General features: G+C 41.6%; 3 protein-coding genes, 2 long non-coding RNA genes and 2 pseudogenes across 7 annotated transcripts; 4 read left to right on the forward strand and 3 right to left on the reverse strand.

The window, feature by feature from the left end:
- The first annotated feature begins 15 nt into the window (after positions 1-15).
- LOC123474402 lies at positions 16-1,823 on the forward strand (annotated as a pseudogene).
- A 451-nt stretch (positions 1,824-2,274) lies between these two features.
- On the reverse strand, positions 2,275-3,513 carry LOC123474406. The gene is made up of 2 exons (XR_006649214.1): positions 2,744-3,513; positions 2,275-2,668 (listed from the first exon to the last, which is right to left on the reverse strand). It is a non-coding gene; the product is annotated as an uncharacterized LOC123474406 (long non-coding RNA).
- A 268-nt stretch (positions 3,514-3,781) lies between these two features.
- On the forward strand, positions 3,782-4,725 carry LOC123474501 (annotated as a pseudogene).
- Positions 4,726-5,661: 936 nt separating this feature from the next.
- Positions 5,662-7,519, forward strand: LOC123474391 (extensin-2-like). The gene is made up of 2 exons (XM_045176505.1): positions 5,662-5,814; positions 5,965-7,519. Exons 1-2 carry the CDS (start codon positions 5,808-5,810, stop codon positions 7,332-7,334), a joined length of 1,377 nt encoding a protein of 458 aa, XP_045032440.1. The 5' UTR covers positions 5,662-5,807; the 3' UTR covers positions 7,335-7,519.
- Positions 7,520-10,109: 2,590 nt separating this feature from the next.
- On the reverse strand, positions 10,110-11,119 carry LOC123474409. The gene is made up of 2 exons (XR_006649219.1): positions 11,082-11,119; positions 10,110-10,757 (listed from the first exon to the last, which is right to left on the reverse strand). It is a non-coding gene; the product is annotated as an uncharacterized LOC123474409 (long non-coding RNA).
- Positions 11,120-12,042: 923 nt separating this feature from the next.
- LOC123474394 (dolichyl pyrophosphate Man9GlcNAc2 alpha-1,3-glucosyltransferase-like) lies at positions 12,043-14,222 on the forward strand. Of its 3 annotated transcripts, none has more exons than XR_006649200.1 (3): positions 12,043-12,341; positions 12,401-13,333; positions 13,400-14,222. XR_006649200.1 is itself a non-coding variant. In XM_045176514.1 (3 exons), the coding sequence occupies exons 1-3, from the start codon at positions 12,175-12,177 to the stop codon at positions 13,087-13,089; spliced, it is 786 nt and encodes a 261-aa protein (XP_045032449.1). In that variant the 5' UTR covers positions 12,045-12,174; the 3' UTR covers positions 13,090-14,222. The 3 variants fall into 3 exon arrangements, 2 of the variants coding, with proteins under 2 accessions (XP_045032448.1, XP_045032449.1); XM_045176514.1 differs by having other exon boundaries at positions 12,045-12,341; positions 12,401-12,973; positions 13,044-14,222; XM_045176513.1 differs by having other exon boundaries at positions 12,401-14,222.
- A 2,034-nt stretch (positions 14,223-16,256) lies between these two features.
- LOC116932734 (extensin-2) lies at positions 16,257-18,332 on the reverse strand. Its single transcript, XM_032940567.2, is given in 3 exon segments — positions 16,257-16,813; positions 16,815-18,028; positions 18,179-18,332. Coding segments are annotated over 3 exon segments (1,593 nt in total). The 5' UTR covers positions 18,186-18,332; the 3' UTR covers positions 16,257-16,441.
- Between the last annotated feature and the right edge of the window lie 898 nt (positions 18,333-19,230).

A 19,230-nucleotide genomic window follows, 5' to 3' on the forward strand; every position in this document is an offset into this window, starting at 1 on the left:
GGTGGACCATGGGTGTGCCGATGGATTCGTCTTCTTCCGAGTACGGTAGTTATTCATACCAGACGACTACTGCTGCGCCGTACTACACCACTGCTGCGCCGTACTACACCACTGCTGCGCCGTACAACACCACGACGTATGCTGCCCCCAGTTATTACACTACAAAGGCGCCCGAGTACTACCCCACAACATATGCGGCCCCCACTTACTACACCGAGGCTCCCAAGTATTACAGCACCAAGGCTCCTGAATACTACACCACCAAGGCTCCTGAATACTACACCACCACGTATGCAGCTCCGACTTACTATACGGAGGAACCAAAATACTACTCCGCACCGAGCTATTACACAGAAGCGCCAGTATATTACACGACAACGTATGCCACTCCAAGCTACTACACCGAGGCTCCCACCTACTATACCACAAAGGCCCCTGAGTATTACACCACAACTTACGCTTCACCAGTTTACTACACCGAGGCCCCAAAATATTACTCTGCTCCAAGCTACACTGACAATCTTACTATACTGAGGCTGCTGAATACTACACAACTAAAGCCCCGGAGTATTATACGACGAAAGCTGAATACTACACCACCACTTACGCCGCTCCAGCTTATTACACTGAGGCTCCGCAATACTACACAAAAAAGGCATCCGAATACACAACGTATGGTGCCCCAAGCTACTACACCGAGGCCCCCAAGTACTACACCACCACTTACGCTGCTCCAGTTTACTACACTGAGGCTCCCAAATATTCGGCTCCACAATACACTACAACATATGCTGCCCCAAGCTATTATACACAAGCCCCGAAGTACTACACTACAACATATGCCGCTCCGGTTTACTACACCGAAGCTCCTCAACAACCTATGCTACTCCCGGCTACTACACCGAGGCTCCAGCTTACTACACAACTACCTATGCAACCCCATCCTACTACACTGATGCTCCCAAGTACTATTAATCGTGAAAATTGCGCTGTCCATCAAGCTCGATGATGGAATATTCAGATTTGATTTTATCATTTACAGTCCTCGTTCCAAAATAAGTATTTCCATTTATGCATTCACTAGTCGTTTTCCATACGAATGTTTCCAAATGAATTGTTGAATACAGATACAATGCCGTTAACAAATCCCCTCGTTCTTTTTATTTTGTATCAAATAAAGCTAATGAAAGCGATTTGTTTCCCTACAACATTGTAATTGCTGAACGCATTTATACACTAGAACATTAGTGAGATTTACATCATTGGTATTCATCAGTCTGGTATAATTTATATAGCTATTTAGTTGCGTAGCATAGAACATTGCTTCAATTGATTGCATTTGCCAATTAACATTGAATTGGGCAAGGTTGAAATCCACTTATCTTTACCGTTTTTAATTGCGTAGCAGGATGTAGCGTAAAATTTTCTAGTTTGCATTTCCATCACTAATGTTAATTTCCTAATTTCAATCTGAAATTCCCTTAAAAGGAAATGCTCAAATATTCGGACTAGATGTTAGAAGTTTTGGTTAGCCAGTTTGGATTTTAGTTATTGAAAAAAGAAAAAAAAAAGAAAAAAAAAGGGTTGCGCTAAGCACTTGATTGACTTGTTATCGAGTAACCTCCAGACCTGCCCGGACGGAGATCATATTGCTGTACTATATGATCCACATCGTGACATCAGCTGAGGGCTCTTACCTCTCTATTCAGTCTTGCATTGCAATGGGGGGCCAATCCCATTCCAACGCTTGACCTTTCGAGTTGTAATTGGGAGTCAAGTAAGTCTGTATTCATTTGTTGGAAGACAAACCTCTTTTTTTTGTTTCCGACGCCTGTTAAGCATCTTGGTCATGACACAATAAAGTATCGTTTTCCAGCGGAGGAGAATATAAGAAGAATCATGATTGTAGCACACAGTTCCAGCGTTTTCCTTCTCTTGTCCTTACACATAAAAAAAAAAAAAAAAAGGGAAAATAATCTGAATAACAAAGGATGTGTTTGGATTCTCTTGTGTGTGTGTGTGTGTGTGTGTGTGTGTGATGCTAATCACACAAGTTTCCCTTCTATGGAGGTTTCTGCGTAATTTATATTTTCGACATACACCCACACTCGCTGCATCATGTAGTGCAATCGAAAAGGATCAGACACGGCGATGATGTGATCGTTAACGTAAACCAACCTAGCGCAGTTGAAACCATGACGATGTGATTAATAAATTCTGAGAAAAAAGCTACCCAAAATAATTCGGGCGGGAAATAACAGAACACACCCTGGCGGGGTACTTTTGGTGTAACAAGTAATTGCTATCTATATGTTGAAATAAAGATTGCTTGCTTTTGGGTAGATCTAGTGAAGCTTTAGTTTAGAAAATATCTTGTCGTTTTCAAAAAGTTATCACAGCCTCAAATTTCAAATAAAGCTAAGAAATTTATCTACGCAGACTCAAGTCATAGCTACAACTGGATAAGGAATTAAAAGAGGCAATATTACCTTTCTGATTATGATGCAAACTGATGTATTCCAGAATAGGCCAATGTCAGCAGCTCAATTCATTTTCCTCCTGAATTTTTTTCCACATCGGTTGACCTGTCAAGAAAATTAGGCATCAACATCATCAAATCCATTCGTGCGGCACTGGTTAACTGTGTTTGTTATAAAGCTTTGTATACCTAAAAGGCATTGATGTAATCAGATTAGAAAGATTAGGCTATATCCAGAATCGACAACACACACGATTAACTTACTAGGATACCTTGCGTGGAAAGTGTTCACAAAGAGTTGAGCCTCTTCTTCCCCGACTTCCAACTGTTCGGCTAAACTTTTACATCCCATGCCGTAAACAATCCCGTAGAAGATTTGTTTCGCTTTTTTCCTTTCATCGTCTCTGACTTCTTCTTGCTTTTTCTTTTTCCAAACCGATACAATGCCGCGGAAAACATCGCCATCGGGTTGGCTAGAACAGAACAAAGACCTGCGTCTTCGCTCAAATGCGCCAATATTCGAAGTTCCAACTGAGAATAATCCGCCGAAAGCAAGATAGTTCCTATATTTGAAGTACAAACTTTTTAAAAATTAACCTGCCATCAATGCCCAGTTAAGCAGACAGCAGACAGCCATCAAAAGATTTCATAGAAATATGCTACTCATATGCCACCTGGTGGCAACCGAAGAGTAACTTCTAGGTCTTATGGCGGGATTGGTATACTTGTTCCAGTCACGATCCGTGAGTGCAACCGTTTCCGTTTCTATTGTAGCATTTTTTGCGTGTCAAAATTTGTTTAGCATAATTGAGATTCTTAATAATAAGTAACACAGCAAGTGACGAATAAAGTTCATTTTTTATTATTGTCAATCTAGTTCACCGTGTTTGCGAAATTTAGCATTAAAGCCAAACTGACGCCATAATGAGCTGTAGCTCTTTTGGATCAACTATGAGACAGTATAAAAGACTTGATGAAGCGGTAAGTATGATAGGTAAGTATTGAAACTCGAGTAGGAAGAAAGTCGGTTTTGGGAGTTGCCACCCCCGCTAAACAAGTAAATTTGACGTGAGTCCCGGTTGCAGTCCCGATAGTTTCGAAATTATCTACCCACGGGGTAGTAACGTAGAAACGATTAGGACTGTGCGAAGGTTCACGTAAATGGTCAGGTGGGGCATTCTTCTGCTAAGAATTGGGGAAGTAAATCGAAGTTGCCCAGTTTACTTGAGTTTTCACACTCCTTTTCTTTGTGTACTTTGCGTCCATCAGCAAGTACCATAATTCCATTCAATGAGGAACTAACTTCCGCCTCGGTCTACGGACCAAAATACTACACCAAAATACTACACCACTACCTATGCTGCTCCGACGTACTACACCGAAGCCCCCAAGTACTATTCGGCTCCACGTTACTACGCAGAGGCCCCAGTTTATTACACCACAACATACGCTCCTCCAAGTTACTACACCGAGGCACCCAATTACTACACAACAAAGGCACCGGAGTATTACACAATGACTTACGCTACACCAAGCTACTACACTGAGGCTCCTTAATATTATGCTGCACCCAGCTACACCACCACTACTATTGCCTACTACACCACAACAGAAGCAGCCAAATATTATGCTGCTCCAACTTACTACACAGAAGCTGCTCAGTCTTACTACGTGGAGCCCACATACTACACTGAGGCTCCAAAGTATAACTCTGCCCCCAGTTACTACACCACTGCTGCTCCTTCGTATTACGTTGAACCAAGCTACTACACTACAACCTATGCTGCTCCATCTTACTACACTGAGGCTCCCCAATATTACACCACAAAGGCTGCTGAATACTACACAACTAAAGCCCCGGATTACTATACCAAGAAAGCTGAATACTACACCACCACTTACGCTGCTCCTGTTTACTACACTGAGGCTCCCAAGTACTATCCGGCTCCGACCTACTACCAGACTGAGGCACAGTACTACACCACCAAAGCACCTGAATACTACACCACAAAGGCGCCCGAATACTACACCACCACTTATTCGGCTCCCAGCTATTACACTGAGGCTCCAAAGTACTACTCTGCCCCAAGCTACTACACTGAAGCAGCTCCTAAATACTATTAGAGGCCAAGTTTTTTTAAAGCGCTGAACATTTCATCTCCCATATTTATTGGTTCATCACAGTCGTTCTTGAAGTATAACATTAATGTCAAATGAGATGTTTCATACAAAAATGTCCTCGTTAACCCTTCGCATTTAATTTCTTTCTCTTTATAAAACTTGTGTGCAAAACAAGCGTGGTATGGTGAATCGAGTTTGTTTCACGATAGGCCTATATGAAGGACGTTTACACCTTGACGTACAGTAGACCCTATGTTAATTCTTAATGGCAGAGACTAATGAGGATTAAAGAATTCCGTTATTACCTTATTTCTTAATTATACGTTAAAAATAGTAAAAGCCTTTAATTATAATGACATTTGAGTTTTTAAAGTGAAATTACGTAAAGAAAAATGTCCATCAACATAGTCCCACATGTGATAGTAAACGTACTCGTATACGTACCGTACGTACGTACTAGTTAACTAAATATTTGTTCATGACTGCAATCTGCTCAGTTATCACGACGTATGCCCCACAAAGGATATTTGATCGTTGGTTTACGTCTTGGATACATATAGGTGTAAGATTGGGTTCAATGAGATCCACTTCCACATCTCTTTTCTTGCTCTACTGCACGCGAATGTTAATATTTAGCAACTTTCGACGATTCATATTTGACAATGAATAAAGGACTTTTTTCTTGCAATTACCGACTAGGAAAAGGAAAAGATTGAATCATTCGTTACAGCACAAATCACATCTTTCTGTGTTTTCTTTGTCTCGATGTCGTCAGCCAAATCATTGGAATTAACCAGTTAGCGGATACATCGGGGTTAATTAATAGATAGTTTAACTAGTTTTACAATTAGAATAAGAGTTTTACAATTAAAATTCTCTTGTGCATATTGTTTTAAAGAGAAATTGATATTCACGTTAAGGATTGTTGTTTGACATTGAATCAGCAATGTTCGCCCTTTCAAACGTACTACGCCTACACAACAAAAGCGCCAAACCAAAAGGGTGGGGTAAGAATATTGGCTGTTACGTCACTACCCGTAAGGTGCATGTGTCGTAACCGCAGGGCCAATGGATTGAAACAGGGTTGACTTTGCAGTCATATAAAATGAGAGGACAGAAATGTATCAATTCAGTGTAGTAAGCAACTTGGACAGCAACACGACATCTACCATCAGTTGTACTTCACATCGTGTTTTCTAACTCTAAAATGATGAGTAATTTGTCGTTTTATTTAACTATTTAATCGTAGGAATTGAAATTGTGATTCATTGGGATTTTAATCAATCGAAATGAACTTGTGTGCATCTTATTATTACATCCAGGTGGATTCAGGAGATAACGTTTTATGTATTGTCTTGTTTCAGCTAACTACGGCGCGATGCTGCTGTTGGCTGTCGTTACCTTGATGGCTGGAAAGGCCTGGGGGGGACCGATGGGATTGTCTTCTGGGTACTACACCACTCCGGCGCCTTACTACACAACGACGTATGCAGCCCCCAGCTACTACACCACCAAGGCTCCCGAGTCCTACACAACGAAGAAGGCCGAGTATTATACAACAACATATGCTACTCCTAGCTACTACACCGAGTCACCTAGCTACTACACGACCAAAGCGCCAGAATACTACACCACAGCATCCTACTACATCACTACATATGCTGCTCCGACCTACTACACTGAAGCTCCCAAGTCCTACTCAGCTCCAAGCTACTACACTGAGGCTCCGAAATACTACACCACTAAGGCGCCGGAGTACTACACAACGGCTTACGCTGCACCAAGTTACTACACCGAAGCCCCCAAGTACTATGCTGTCCCCAGCTATACTACTACTACCGCTGCCTACTACACCGAAGCAGAAGCAACCAAGTACTACGTAGCTCCGACTTACTACACTGAAGCCGCTCGGTCTTACTACAGTGAGCCCACTTATTACACAGAGGCCCCTCAGTATTACTCCACCCCGTCTTACTACACCGAGCCCAGCTACTACACAACAACAACTTACTCCACCCCAGCTTATTACCCTGAAGCTGCAAAATACTACTCGGCACCAAGCTACTACACTAAAGCCCCGGTTTACTCTGCTACATATGCCAAACCAAGTTACTACACCGATGCACCACAATACTACACTGCCACTTCTTATTATACCACTAAGGTCCCCGAGTACTACGCTATGGAAAAGGCCGAATACTACCCTTCTACTTATGCTGCTCCAGTTTACTACACTGAGGCTCCTAAATATTCGGCTCCAACTTACTACCAGAACGAGGCTCCGAAGTACTACACCACTAAGGCGCCTGAATACTACGCGCCTTCTTATGCTACCCCAAGCTACTACACCGAATCTCCCGTCTATTACACTACGACTTACTCCGCTCCCGAGTACTACACCACCAAGGCTCCCGAGTACTACACCACCAAGGCTCCCGAGTACTACACCACCAAGGCTCCCGAGTACTACACCACCAAGGCTCCCGAGTACTACACCACCAAGGCTCCCGAGTACTACACCACCAAGGCTCCCGAGTACTACACCACCAAGGCTCCCGAGTACTACACAGCTCCAAGTTACTACCAAACTGAAGCCCCCAAATACTACACCACAAAAGCGCCAGAGTACTACACTACCACTTACTCTGCTCCCAGCTACTACACCGAGGCTCCAGCCTACTACACAACATATGCAACCCCATCCTACTACACTGAGCCACCAAAGTACTATTAATCGTTAAAATTGTGTTGTCCATCTAGCTCGATGAAGTGTCAATTAGATTTTGTTTTATCATTGGCGGTCCTCGTTCCCAATTCAGCATTTCTTTGATATATATTTATGCATTCACTATAGTCGCCGCTCCATACGAATGGGGTTCTTCAATGAAATCTTGAATACAGATGTATATCGTTACCTAATCCATTATTGTTTCTATTCTTGATCAAATAAGGCGGGTGAAGGCAATTTCAATATTACTTGAACAGCTTTCTAATTCTGAACATTAATTTACAGTTTAATATTCTAGAGTTATATCATAAACATTTGTGAATCTGTTTATGACATTATATCTTCTGATACGTAGTACAGAACATTGCCTTCATTCATTACGTTAGGCCATTGGCATAGAGAATTTATTGGGCATCTTTAAATCTCACTTGTGCTGTTTACCCTATTTAATTAAATAGCATAATAGTGTAGCGAAATTCTTTTCAGTTTGCATTTATACATACCATTAAAGCTAATTTCCTAGTTTCAACCTGAAATTTCTATTTTAGGGAAATGCTTAAATATTCGGACTAGATGTTAGAAGTTTTGGTTTGCCAGTTTGAATTTAAGTTGTTGAAAAAGAAAAAAAAAGATTGCGCTAAGCACTTGATTGACTTGCTATCTTAGTAACCTCCAGACCTGCCCGGATGGAGATCATATTGCTGTACTATACGATCCACATCGTGACATCAGCTGAGAGCTCTTACCTCTCTATTCAGTCTTGCATTGCAATGGAGGGGCCAATCCCATTCCAACGCTTGACCTTTCGAGTTGTAATTGCTTACAGACTCTTGGTTACTAGCAATCCCAACAGTGGGAGGGTAACATGCCCAGTCATTTCAAGTGCCGCTACACATAGAAATGCGCTGAACTCGGAAAAACAGTGATGAATATCATTCGACTTGATTACAAAACAAAAAACTTAATTAAATATTTAAAATTTCGAATTATTATCTAGCACTCCCGATTTAGGGTGTGGCATCACGCATCAACACCGTTAATGACATGCAAGAATCCTCGATATCACCTTGCGGCCGATGTCGACACTATTGTGTTCATGCATCGGCTAAGTGTTTTTCCAAGTGTGTGGCGAAAATATCAGTTGTCGAGATGAATCAGTTACGCCATTACATTCAAAGATATTCTGTTTGTCTTTGATTAATTGATCTCAGGTATCACAACGTTCCTGTAGTAGGAAGTTGTACATAACTATAACGCCCTCCTACTACACCACCACATCCTACGTTCAAACCTACACTTAAATACCAACTGACTTCAAGCTAGTATACCGAAGCTCCGGTTTACTACTACACTACAACAAAGGCCGAATCCTAGCTACTACACCGAGGCTCCGAAGCGTTATTCCGCCCCAAGCAACTACACTGATCCAGCCCTGAAATTTTGCTTAAATATTCCGTTGCTAGAGTTTAGCACATGAGCTTTTCAGATGGGATGGGATGACGTAAGCAAAGATTCACACCAACACGAGCCCAATGCGTCCAATGATCCAGGCCGCTGAAAAGATTCCGTCTTTTCAATTTCCGGATCTGGAAAATGATCGTATCAAACGTAGCTGGAAAATTTGAGTTTATTATTATCATCAATCCGGTTGTCACGATGGATGTCATACCCGTACGCTTTCCTGATGAGCTTATACGTTTCTGTACAATTCACATTCACCTTTCTCATGGCATTATATATTTTAAAGAGAAATCTCAATTTACTTTCCTTGTTCTATACGGAATCAGTTTATTGAGCTCACTTGTGCCCCTTCATAACGTTCCTATACAAAAAAAAGCACCAGTCAAAAGGGTGGGGTAAGAATATTGGCTATTACGTCATTACCTGGCAGGTGCACGTGTTGTAACCGCAGACTAATGAATCAAAACAGGGTGACTGTACAACCATATAAAAAGAGACGACCACGGTTCAGTAAGTCAGTGTAATAAGGCACTTGGACACTCAAGCAACAGCATTAAATTTTCTGTCGGTTGTGTTTCACATTGTGTTCTTCAGCTTTGCAACTATGGGTAATTTGATTTTTTATTTCGATCGTATCGTAGCAACTGAAACTTTAAACAAGATTGGTTTTATTCAATGAAATGAATGTGTGTGTAACTGCGTTGCATTTAAATAGGATAAGGAACTGAAATGATTTACATTTTCTTGTTACAACTCTTCTTACAGCTCTTCTTCCCGCTTCTTCCCTCCTTTTCTCTCCGACGACAATCATTCGTCTGTTTCTCTTGAAGTGGATATAACGTTGCCTTCGAATGAGTTTCCCAGAATCCAATTCATAACAATATAAACTAAAATGATTGCTTGAGTTTTTGTTTTGTTTTACATTTTATTCAAAGTCGGCTTCTACGAGAAAAAGAAAAAGAAAAGAAAAACTCAAGCAATCATTTTAGTTAATATTGTTATGAATATTGTTATGCTGCGCTCTTTCGTATACCCCATTAGTCTTTCCTTCACCGTTTGTACCACCTTCTTCTGATATCTCGAAGCGCACTTAATACACACTTCCCCCCCTGCAAATAATACGCCTTTATGTACCACCGTCCATTACAAGAGGTAGTAACTCTCGCCTCGGCTTACGGACCAAGGAAGGGGTTTAGGCAGGTCCACGGGGGGCAGTTCCCAGTGGCGCTCAACTATGAACAAAGCAATTATGTCCACAAAATACACTGCCAAGGGGGAAAACCATAAACGCGCAAACTTCACACCAAAAAATCGAAACGATTGAAAAGGTGAATGATGGGCTAGTGTACAAGGCAGAATACAAAACACTACAATGACGGATGCAAAACAAATTATACTGTCATATAGTTCGCTCATCAAATACCGCCAGCTCCAGGTCCAGCCCCCGCACCAGCTCCAGCGCCAGCTCAACCTCCAGCTCCAGCGCCCGCACCACCTCCAGCACCATCTTCGACTTGCAGGTGAAGCACCAACTTCCACTTGAAGAATAACTCGGCATCACAAGTAAATGAAAAACAAGGCATTACTTACTTTTACATTAAACTTTTAAGCTGATTAATAAGTAAAGATTCAATGGGCATGGATGAACGCACTTCTAGGCCTTACAACAACTTACATGTTGCTGGACCAGAACGCGAATCACTTCTAGCGTAACTAACTAAACACCAGATGAACGCACTTCTAGGCCTTACAACAGCTTATATGTTGCTGGGCCAGAACGCGAATCACTTCCATTGCAACTAACTAAAGGCCAGATGAACGCACTTCTAGGCCTTACAACAGCTTACATGTTGCTGGGCCAGAACGCGAATCACTCATTCTTTACTACTAGAAGTTGGGTTAAAAGTGTAATTACCACCCCACACCACCGGTCCCGTACAGTTAAACGTACATCATACACCCCATCGTCTAATAAAGCACTGCTATTAGTTTTACCATTTACAAAAGATGATCATACGTTAATCTTTCACCTGAAACAGCAACTGGTGTTGGTCAGCTTGTCACACGTCTGTTATTCACTTGTTTTTTGGGGTTTACTTGGGCCTTGCCTAAGCTTGTGCACAATGAAAGTTTGGTTAAAAGTGTACTTAGCAGCCGTTAATTAAAAGTGTAATTACCAGCCCACACCAGCGGTTCCCTACACTTGAACCTGCATCACACACCCCATCGTCTAATAAAAAACTGCAATTAGTTTTGCCATTTATAATGATTGATCATACGTTAATCTTTTACCTGAAACAGCAACTGGTGTTGGTCAACTGGTCACACGTCTGTTCGCTTGTTCTTTTAGGTTGACTTGGGCCTCACCTAAGCTTGTGGACAAAGACAGTTCAAGAAACTAGCCAAATTATTGCCAGTCATGCTAAAATGTATCGTACCCACACCGTGTGAAATGGGAAAAGACTGGCAAACGCATATGTTGTGGGGTAGTACTCGGACGCCTTTGTAGTGTAATAACTGGGGGCAGCATACGTCGTGGTGTAGTACGGCGCAGCAGTGGTGTAGTACGGCGCAGCAGTAGTCGTCTGGTATGAATAACTACCGTACTCGGAAGAAGACGAATCCATCGGCACACCCATGGTCCACCCAGCCATCAGTGACACGACAGCCAGTAGCAGCATAATACCATAAAAAGCTGCTGCAATCAAACCATTGGTTTTAATAAATCAATTACATAATTGCATTCATCAAAACTTTCAACAATCAATCCACCTCTATATACAACATACAAATCCTTTAACTCAACAATTGCATTGTCATATTGTCGCGGGTGAAAAGGGAGATTGGTTATCTCTTTGCAGAGATGAGTCATCCGCTCCTTGGACAACGCTGCGATCGTGGTGAAGAAATTATCGGGAGAAGTCCGCTCCAAGAAAGATACGCAGATATGCAGTCCGGAAGGGGAGTAATTCGCGCGACGGTATAAAACGCTGCCCTGAATCTGCGTTAGATGAGTCTCCATCGGGTGAGCTCCCGGAGCTAGGCTCCGTAGGAGTAGTTCCCTGGAGTCTTCAGACGCTCTCCGAGTTTGGTATGGTCATCCCTTATTGTTACTAGTTAAAAGTGAATAATTGTCTAGATTTAAGGTCATCACTACTTGTATTGATTTATGTTCATGTGACACAATACAAAGCCAGTGTGACAATATTAACACACAAAAAAGGATGAGACAAGTTGAAATGTATACTTTACCCATCATTGCAGGCTGCGACTTGAAGACACTAAATTAACTCAGCTATTTTTGTTTTTTTGTTTGGTTTTTTCGTTTTGTTATTTATTTTTAGTGATTTTCGTCATAGTAGTCATAGCGTAGTAAGGATTCACTATGGAGGTCCCTTACAAGTTAGAAGTGATTGCTTTGACTACAATCATCATTAAACTGGGTGTCTCAGTTTTCCCATATTCTGGCAAAAATCAACCTCCAAAATTTGGAGATTATGAAGCTCAAAGACATTGGATGGAAATTACGGTTAACTTACCCATACAGGATTGGTAGGTTTGATGTCGAGATAGGTTGGCTGATATTATTCATAGGATATCCATCTCATCAGGTATAGAAATACAACAGACAATGATTTATTGTACTGGGGACTGGATTACCCTCCTCTCACAGCATATCAAAGCTACCTAACTGGATCGGTGGCTAAGAAAATCAACCAAGACTATGTAAAACTCCATGTGTCTCAGGGATTTGAAAACTTTGACCACCAATATTTCATGAGGATGTCCGTCCTTGTGTCTGATTGTATTTTCTTTGTCAGTGCACTTTATTTTTACATTAGAAGCTTGAAGATGAGTAATAAGTACAAATGGGTTTTCTTTGCTTTGTCCTCACACTCTGGACTCACCCTTATAGATTATGGTCATTTTCAGTACAATTGTGTTTCGTTGGGGTTGACCTTGTGGGCAATCATTTTTGTTTCTCAGGGAAAGAATGTGTTAGCAGCAATTGCCTTTTCAGCTGCCTTAAACTTTAAGCAGATGGAGTTGTATCATGCAATACTTCTATTTGCTGGCTTCTATTTGCTGGCTTCCTGTCAACCTAAAGGTTCCTCACTTCCCTCCCAACTAAAGAATTTGGTCCAGATTGGCGCTGCCACAGTGGCGACCTTTGCAATCATTTGGTATCCATTTCTTCAAATTCATGATTGGCTTTTACAGCAAGTCATCGTCAGACTCTTTATTCCTTTTCAGCGTGGAATCTTTGAAGACTATGTCGCCAATTTTTGGTGCACGCTAAATGTTGTGATCAAAATCAAACGACTATTAAACCCAACCTCAATCGCCTCGGGAACTATCACCTAGGCCATGCCCGTGCCTGAAAGAAAAAGTCAGGACGTTGATTCGAACGGATTCGAATGCAACGAGCACTAAGTACGGTCACATTATTGGAGGAATGACCGTGTGCTTGGTTCGTGATTTGGAGTCACAAGTGATAGCTGCAAGCTGATATCACTCGAACCACTGCACCAACCCGACTAAGCGTATACTTACCTATCATACTTACCATACGAAATTTGCTTCATCAAGTCTTTTATACTGTCTCATAGATGATCGAAAAAAGCTGCAGCTCATTATGGCGTCAGTTTAGCTTTAATGCTAAATTTCGCAAACACGGTGAACTAGATTGACAATAATAAAAAATGAACTTTATTCGTCACTTGCTGTGTTACTTATTATTAAGAATCTCAATTATGCTAAACAAATTTTGACACGCAAAAAATGCTACAATAGAAACGGAAACGGTTGCACTCACGGATCGTGACTGGAACATGTATACCAATCCCGCCATAAGACCTAGAAGTTACTCTTCGGTTGCCACCAGGTGGCATATGAGTAGCATATTTCTATGAATATGAAATCTTTTGATGGCTGTCGTTCGGCCCGTTACATTGGCGATTGTATGGAAGTGAAAATGACTAGCTGGTTGGTTACTACAGTCAGTATGTCGTATTGTGCACGTCATATTCGCCTTGTTTTCTGTAGATGACAGAAAACGGCAGAAACGACAAGAAGACTCATGCCTGAACAGATTCGTTCTGTTCTGTTATAATCTAGTAAATGCTTTTGTATTGTACAAATGCAATTTTAGTTTCGATCGAACTGATCACACCGGAATCTTTTCAGCCTTGTTAGATTGTGGGGTAAATGATGTCGCTGTGCGCACTGCAAAAATGTTTTTCTTTTTCTCGTAGAAGCCGACTTTGAATAAAATGTAAAACAAAACAAAAACTCAAGCAATCATTTTAGTTTATATTGTTATGAATTGGATTCTGGGAAACTAATTCGAAGGCAACGTTATATCCACTTCAAGAGAAACAGACGAATGATTGTCGTCGGAGAGAAAAGGAGGGAAGAAGCGGGAAGAAGAGCTGTAAGAAGAGTTGTAACAAGAAAATGTAAATCATTTCAGTTCCTTATCCTATTTAAATGCAACGCAGTTACACACACATTCATTTCATTGAATAAAACCAATCTTGTTTAAAGTTTCAGTTGCTACGATACGATCGAAATAAAAAATCAAATTACCCATAGTTGCAAAGCTGAAGAACACAATGTGAAACACAACCGACAGAAAATTTAATGCTGTTGCTTGAGTGTCCAAGTGCCTTATTACACTGACTTACTGAACCGTGGTCGTCTCTTTTTATATGGTTGTACAGTCACCCTGTTTTGATTCATTAGTCTGCGGTTACAACACGTGCACCTGCCAGGTAATGACGTAATAGCCAATATTCTTACCCCACCCTTTTGACTGGTGCTTTTTTTGTATAGGAACGTTATGAAGGGGCACAAGTGAGCTCAATAAACTGATTCCGTATAGAACAAGGAAAGTAAATTGAGATTTCTCTTTAAAATATATAATGCCATGAGAAAGGTGAATGTGAATTGTACAGAAACGTATAAGCTCACCATGAAAGCGTACGGGTATGACATCCATCGTGACAACCGGATTGATGATAATAATAAACTCAAATTTTCCAGCTACGTTTGATACGATCATTTTCCAGATCCGGAAATTGAAAAGACGGAATCTTTTCAGCGGCCTGGATCATTGGACGCATTGGGCTCGTGTTGGTGTGAATCTTTGCTTACGTCATCCCATCCCATCTGAAAAGCTCATGTGCTAAACTCTAGCAACGGAATATTTAAGCAAAATTTCAGGGCTGGATCAGTGTAGTTGCTTGGGGCGGAATAACGCTTCGGAGCCTCGGTGTAGTAGCTAGGATTCGGCCTTTGTTGTAGTGTAGTAGTAAACCGGAGCTTCGGTATACTAGCTTGAAGTCAGTTGGTATTTAAGTGTAGGTTTGAACGTAGGATGTGGTGGTGTAGTAGGAGGGCGTTATAGTTATGTACAACTTCCTACTACAGGAACGTTGTGATACCTGAGATCAATTAATCAAAGACAAACAGAATATCTTTGAATGTAATGGCGTAACTGATTCATCTCGACAACTGATATTTTCGCCACACACTTGGAAAAACACTTAGCCGATGCATGAACACAATAGTGTCGACATCGGCCGCAAGGTGATATCGAGGATTCTTGCATGTCATTAACGGTGTTGATGCGTGATGCCACACCCTAAATCGGGAGTGCTAGATAATAATTCGAAATTTTAAATATTTAATTAAGTTTTTTGTTTTGTAATCAAGTCGAATGATATTCATCACTGTTTTTCCGAGTTCAGCGCATTTCTATGTGTAGCGGCACTTGAAATGACTGGGCATGTTACCCTCCCACTGTTGGGATTGCTAGTAACCAAGAGTCTGTAAGCAATTACAACTCGAAAGGTCAAGCGTTGGAATGGGATTGGCCCCTCCCATTGCAATGCAAGACTGAATAGAGAGGTAAGAGCTCTCAGCTGATGTCACGATGTGGATCGTATAGTACAGCAATATGATCTCCATCCGGGCAGGTCTGGAGGTTACTAAGATAGCAAGTCAATCAAGTGCTTAGCGCAATCTTTTTTTTTCTTTTTCAACAACTTAAATTCAAACTGGCAAACCAAAACTTCTAACATCTAGTCCGAATATTTAAGCATTTCCCTAAAATAGAAATTTCAGGTTGAAACTAGGAAATTAGCTTTAATGGTATGTATAAATGCAAACTGAAAAGAATTTCGCTACACTATTATGCTATTTAATTAAATAGGGTAAACAGCACAAGTGAGATTTAAAGATGCCCAATAAATTCTCTATGCCAATGGCCTAACGTAATGAATGAAGGCAATGTTCTGTACTACGTATCAGAAGATATAATGTCATAAACAGATTCACAAATGTTTATGATATAACTCTAGAATATTAAACTGTAAATTAATGTTCAGAATTAGAAAGCTGTTCAAGTAATATTGAAATTGCCTTCACCCGCCTTATTTGATCAAGAATAGAAACAATAATGGATTAGGTAACGATATACATCTGTATTCAAGATTTCATTGAAGAACCCCATTCGTATGGAGCGGCGACTATAGTGAATGCATAAATATATATCAAAGAAATGCTGAATTGGGAACGAGGACCGCCAATGATAAAACAAAATCTAATTGACACTTCATCGAGCTAGATGGACAACACAATTTTAACGATTAATAGTACTTTGGTGGCTCAGTGTAGTAGGATGGGGTTGCATATGTTGTGTAGTAGGCTGGAGCCTCGGTGTAGTAGCTGGGAGCAGAGTAAGTGGTAGTGTAGTACTCTGGCGCTTTTGTGGTGTAGTATTTGGGGGCTTCAGTTTGGTAGTAACTTGGAGCTGTGTAGTACTCGGGAGCCTTGGTGGTGTAGTACTCGGGAGCCTTGGTGGTGTAGTACTCGGGAGCCTTGGTGGTGTAGTACTCGGGAGCCTTGGTGGTGTAGTACTCGGGAGCCTTGGTGGTGTAGTACTCGGGAGCCTTGGTGGTGTAGTACTCGGGAGCCTTGGTGGTGTAGTACTCGGGAGCCTTGGTGGTGTAGTACTCGGGGAGCCTTGGTGGTGTAGTACTCGGGAGCCTTGGTGGTGTAGTACTCGGGAGCCTTGGTGGTGTAGTACTCGGGAGCCTTGGTGGTGTAGTACTCGGGAGCCTTGGTGGTGTAGTACTCGGGAGCCTTGGTGGTGTAGTACTCGGGAGCCTTGGTGGTGTAGTACTCGGGAGCCTTGGTGGTGTAGTACTCGGGAGCGGAGTAAGTCGTAGTGTAATAGACGGGAGATTCGGTGTAGTAGCTTGGGGTAGCATAAGAAGGCGCGTAGTATTCAGGCGCCTTAGTGGTGTAGTACTTCGGAGCCTCGTTCTGGTAGTAAGTTGGAGCCGAATATTTAGGAGCCTCAGTGTAGTAAACTGGAGCAGCATAAGTAGAAGGGTAGTATTCGGCCTTTTCCATAGCGTAGTACTCGGGGACCTTAGTGGTATAATAAGAAGTGGCAGTGTAGTATTGTGGTGCATCGGTGTAGTAACTTGGTTTGGCATATGTAGCAGAGTAAACCGGGGCTTTAGTGTAGTAGCTTGGTGCCGAGTAGTATTTTGCAGCTTCAGGGTAATAAGCTGGGGTGGAGTAAGTTGTTGTTGTGTAGTAGCTGGGCTCGGTGTAGTAAGACGGGGTGGAGTAATACTGAGGGGCCTCTGTGTAATAAGTGGGCTCACTGTAGTAAGACCGAGCGGCTTCAGTGTAGTAAGTCGGAGCTACGTAGTACTTGGTTGCTTCTGCTTCGGTGTAGTAGGCAGCGGTAGTAGTAGTATAGCTGGGGACAGCATAGTACTTGGGGGCTTCGGTGTAGTAACTTGGTGCAGCGTAAGCCGTTGTGTAGTACTCCGGCGCCTTAGTGGTGTAGTATTTCGGAGCCTCAGTGTAGTAGCTTGGAGCTGAGTAGGACTTGGGAGCTTCAGTGTAGTAGGTCGGAGCAGCATATGTAGTGATGTAGTAGGATGCTGTGGTGTAGTATTCTGGCGCTTTGGTCGTGTAGTAGCTAGGTGACTCGGTGTAGTAGCTAGGAGTAGCATATGTTGTTGTATAATACTCGGCCTTCTTCGTTGTGTAGGACTCGGGAGCCTTGGTGGTGTAGTAGCTGGGGGCTGCATACGTCGTTGTGTAGTAAGGCGCCGGAGTGGTGTAGTACCCAGAAGACGATCCCATCGGTCCCCCCCAGGCCTTTCCAGCCATCAAGGTAACGACAGCCAACAGCAGCATCGCGCCGTAGTTAGCTGAAACAAGACAATACATAAAACGTTATCTCCTGAATCCACCTGGATGTAATAATAAGATGCACACAAGTTCATTTCGATTGATTAAAATCCCAATGAATCACAATTTCAATTCCTACGATTAAATAGTTAAATAAAACGACAAATTACTCATCATTTTAGAGTTAGAAAACACGATGTGAAGTACAACTGATGGTAGATGTCGTGTTGCTGTCCAAGTTGCTTACTACACTGAATTGATACATTTCTGTCCTCTCATTTTATATGACTGCAAAGTCAACCCTGTTTCAATCCATTGGCCCTGCGGTTACGACACATGCACCTTACGGGTAGTGACGTAACAGCCAATATTCTTACCCCACCCTTTTGGTTTGGCGCTTTTGTTGTGTAGGCGTAGTACGTTTGAAAGGGCGAACATTGCTGATTCAATGTCAAACAACAATCCTTAACGTGAATATCAATTTCTCTTTAAAACAATATGCACAAGAGAATTTTAATTGTAAAACTCTTATTCTAATTGTAAAACTAGTTAAACTATCTATTAATTAACCCCGATGTATCCGCTAACTGGTTAATTCCAATGATTTGGCTGACGACATCGAGACAAAGAAAACACAGAAAGATGTGATTTGTGCTGTAACGAATGATTCAATCTTTTCCTTTTCCTAGTCGGTAATTGCAAGAAAAAAGTCCTTTATTCATTGTCAAATATGAATCGTCGAAAGTTGCTAAATATTAACATTCGCGTGCAGTAGAGCAAGAAAAGAGATGTGGAAGTGGATCTCATTGAACCCAATCTTACACCTATATGTATCCAAGACGTAAACCAACGATCAAATATCCTTTGTGGGGCATACGTCGTGATAACTGAGCAGATTGCAGTCATGAACAAATATTTAGTTAACTAGTACGTACGTACGGTACGTATACGAGTACGTTTACTATCACATGTGGGACTATGTTGATGGACATTTTTCTTTACGTAATTTCACTTTAAAAACTCAAATGTCATTATAATTAAAGGCTTTTACTATTTTTAACGTATAATTAAGAAATAAGGTAATAACGGAATTCTTTAATCCTCATTAGTCTCTGCCATTAAGAATTAACATAGGGTCTACTGTACGTCAAGGTGTAAACGTCCTTCATATAGGCCTATCGTGAAACAAACTCGATTCACCATACCACGCTTGTTTTGCACA

This window comes from Daphnia magna, linkage group LG7, assembly GCF_020631705.1.
Source record: "Daphnia magna isolate NIES linkage group LG7, ASM2063170v1.1, whole genome shotgun sequence".
NCBI classification, from domain to species: Eukaryota; Metazoa; Arthropoda; class Branchiopoda; order Diplostraca; family Daphniidae; genus Daphnia; species Daphnia magna.

Bases quoted from the DNA above. Each gene is read 5' to 3' on its own strand.
- LOC123474394 (XM_045176513.1), top strand. From the start codon at position 12,175: ATGGAGGTCCCTTACAAGTTAGAAGTGATTGCTTTGACTACAATCATC. The intron at 12,342-12,400 runs GTAGGTTTGATG...CCATCTCATCAG, and splicing joins AACTTACCCATACAGGATTG to GTATAGAAATACAACAGACA.